The 2,254-nt window shown below is 58.0% G+C and overlaps 1 protein-coding gene across 1 annotated transcript in view; it reads right to left on the bottom strand.

Annotated features, from left to right (window-relative positions):
* Positions 1-950: 950 nt before the first annotated feature.
* Positions 951-2,254, bottom strand: part of LOC131214133 (uncharacterized) — a gene marked incomplete at its 3' end in the record, with an annotated part of 3,822 nt that continues 2,518 nt past the window's right edge. Inside the window, exon 3 of the mRNA XM_058208502.1 lies at positions 951-2,250. Coding sequence (XP_058064485.1) covers positions 951-2,250 — 1,300 coding nt within the window. The remainder of the gene's footprint in view (positions 2,251-2,254) is intronic.

The raw sequence follows: 2,254 nt of genomic DNA, 5'->3' as shown, positions 1-2,254 counted from the left end.
AGCTACTGTTTCCTCTTACGAGATGACGCGCAGCATGGACGGCAGTGCCGAGGCACTTGCACCCTGAAAACACCTGTCTAAAGCGACCTTCTTTGGCAGTGACGCGTACTCAAGCCACCTTACTTATTAGTCACTCCAAAAAGCACCTCCCAAGTTATAGACGGACCGTGCCTAAGCACCTAAAAGACGTGCCTAGGCACAAGCTATCCCCCTAGCATCTTTGGGTCACAAGGTCAGCGCGGGACGCCGAATAGCCCAAGCAATTGCCCAAAGAACAACTGCTTTTGTACCCCTTACCCTTGCACTTGTAGCTGTACCTCGCCAGCGGCTTGTGAGCGCTGGAACTCCCGCCATTCCAGTTGAAGCCTTCTCATTACCTGACCTACGCATGTGCTAATGGCAGCGAAAGCTTCCCTGCTTTCACACATGCGGTCTACTAAGCTCTCAACCCCCACTCTTTCTCCTACTGTTGCCATCATTTCGGCCCTAGCTTCGTCGAACCTGGGGCACACGAACAGTACATGCTCCGGCGATTCGACGAGGCCCGCGCAGGCCGGGCACTCCGGCGACGGCGCACGCTGAAAACGGTGTAGGTACTCCCGGAAGATCCCATGCCCCGAGAGGAACTGGGTCAACCAGGGATTTACCTCACCGTGATCACGAGACAGCCATCTCTCGAGATTGGGAATAAGCCGAAACGTCCACCGCCCGTTCACGTCTTCCTCCCAGTCTCGCTGCCATCGCTCCAGGGACCTGCGTTTCGCCTCCGCGCGAATGCCCACCGTACCACGGCCGCTGTAGCACTCGCTGTCCTCATCGACGAGGATCCTAACGGGGACCATGCCGGCTATTACACTCACGGCCGCCAAGGACACTGTGCGAAAGGCGCCTGTAACCTGAACGGCAGTGAGCCGGTGGACTCTATTGAGAGAATCCACGTTTCGCTTTACCGACAGTGCCTCCGCCCAGGCAGGACCCGCGTAACGCAATACAGATAGGACCACCGTCGCCAACAGTCTCTTCTTACTACTACCAAGGCCCGTTGTCCTGCACATGATGCCCGAGAGGGCGCGAAGTGCCCTCAGCGCCTTAGTGGTGGCGTAATCTACATGGCTTCCGAAGCTGAGCCCGCGGTCGACCATCACGCCAAGATACCTGATCGCTTCCCGAGACTGCACCACGTGACTACCGATCTTGATCGATGCCACTTGGACTGCCTGCAGGTTGCTAACAAGGATCATCTCGGTTTTATGGTGGGCAACCTCGAGCCCAACCCCGGCCATCCACGTTTCCACCGCTTCGATAGATCGCTCCACCCCCACAACCACCTCTTTCAGGCTCTGGCCACTGACCGTCAGGACCATATCATCGGCAAAGCCGACGACCAAAGTCCCGACTGGCAACCTCAACCGCAGAACCCCATCAAACATCACGTTCCAGAGTGTTGGCCCTAGAACGGATCCCTGGGGAACGCCAGCCGTGAGCTGCACTTCCTGTGGTCCTGAATCAGTATCGTAGAGGAGAATCCGATTATCAAAGTAGCTACCCAGGATGCGGCACAGGTAATCGGGTACCCTCATACCATGCAACGCCTGGGCGATCGCCACCCAGCTGGCGCTATTGAAAGCGTTCTTCACGTCAATCGTGACAACAGCACAGAACCGGTTACCTGTCCGTTTTTGAATACGGGCTCTGTTGGCGGTGGCAACCACCATCTGAATCGCGTCCACGGTAGACCTCCCACCCCGAAAGCCGAACTGCCTGTCAGACAAACCATGAGCTCCCTCCGTGAAGGCCGTCAACCTGTTGAGAATCAGGCGCTCCAAGAGTTTACCCATGCCGTCCAACATACAGATCGGCCTGTAGGACGAGGAGTCCCCTGGGCTCCTACCTGGTTTCGGCAACAGCAAAAGCTTCTGCCGCTTCCATCGATCGGGAAACACACCATCGACCAGACACTTCTGAAGTGTCTCCCGGAACACTGCTGGACAGGACTGCAGTGCAGCTTTCAAGGCGACGTTAGGGATGCCATCCGGACCCGGTGCTTTGCCCGGGACCAGGCGTAGCGCTGCGGTTTGCAGCTCCTCATCCGAAACAGGCACCACCAGTTCATCCTCGGCCGCACCGTAGGGCGTTGCCGGCCACACCGACCGTCCGTGGGACGGGAACAGGTCGGAAACAATCGACCGCAGCCGTTCAGGGCACGTTTCGCGCGGGGCGCTCGGGCCACGAAGGCTCACCAGCGCGTTCCTGT

Source organism: Anopheles bellator (assembly GCF_943735745.2).
Source record: "Anopheles bellator chromosome X unlocalized genomic scaffold, idAnoBellAS_SP24_06.2 X_unloc_17, whole genome shotgun sequence".
Classification (NCBI taxonomy): Eukaryota; Metazoa; Arthropoda; class Insecta; order Diptera; family Culicidae; genus Anopheles; species Anopheles bellator.
Note: the sequence above shows the minus strand (reverse complement) of the source record. Positions and strands in the feature narration are given on the sequence as shown.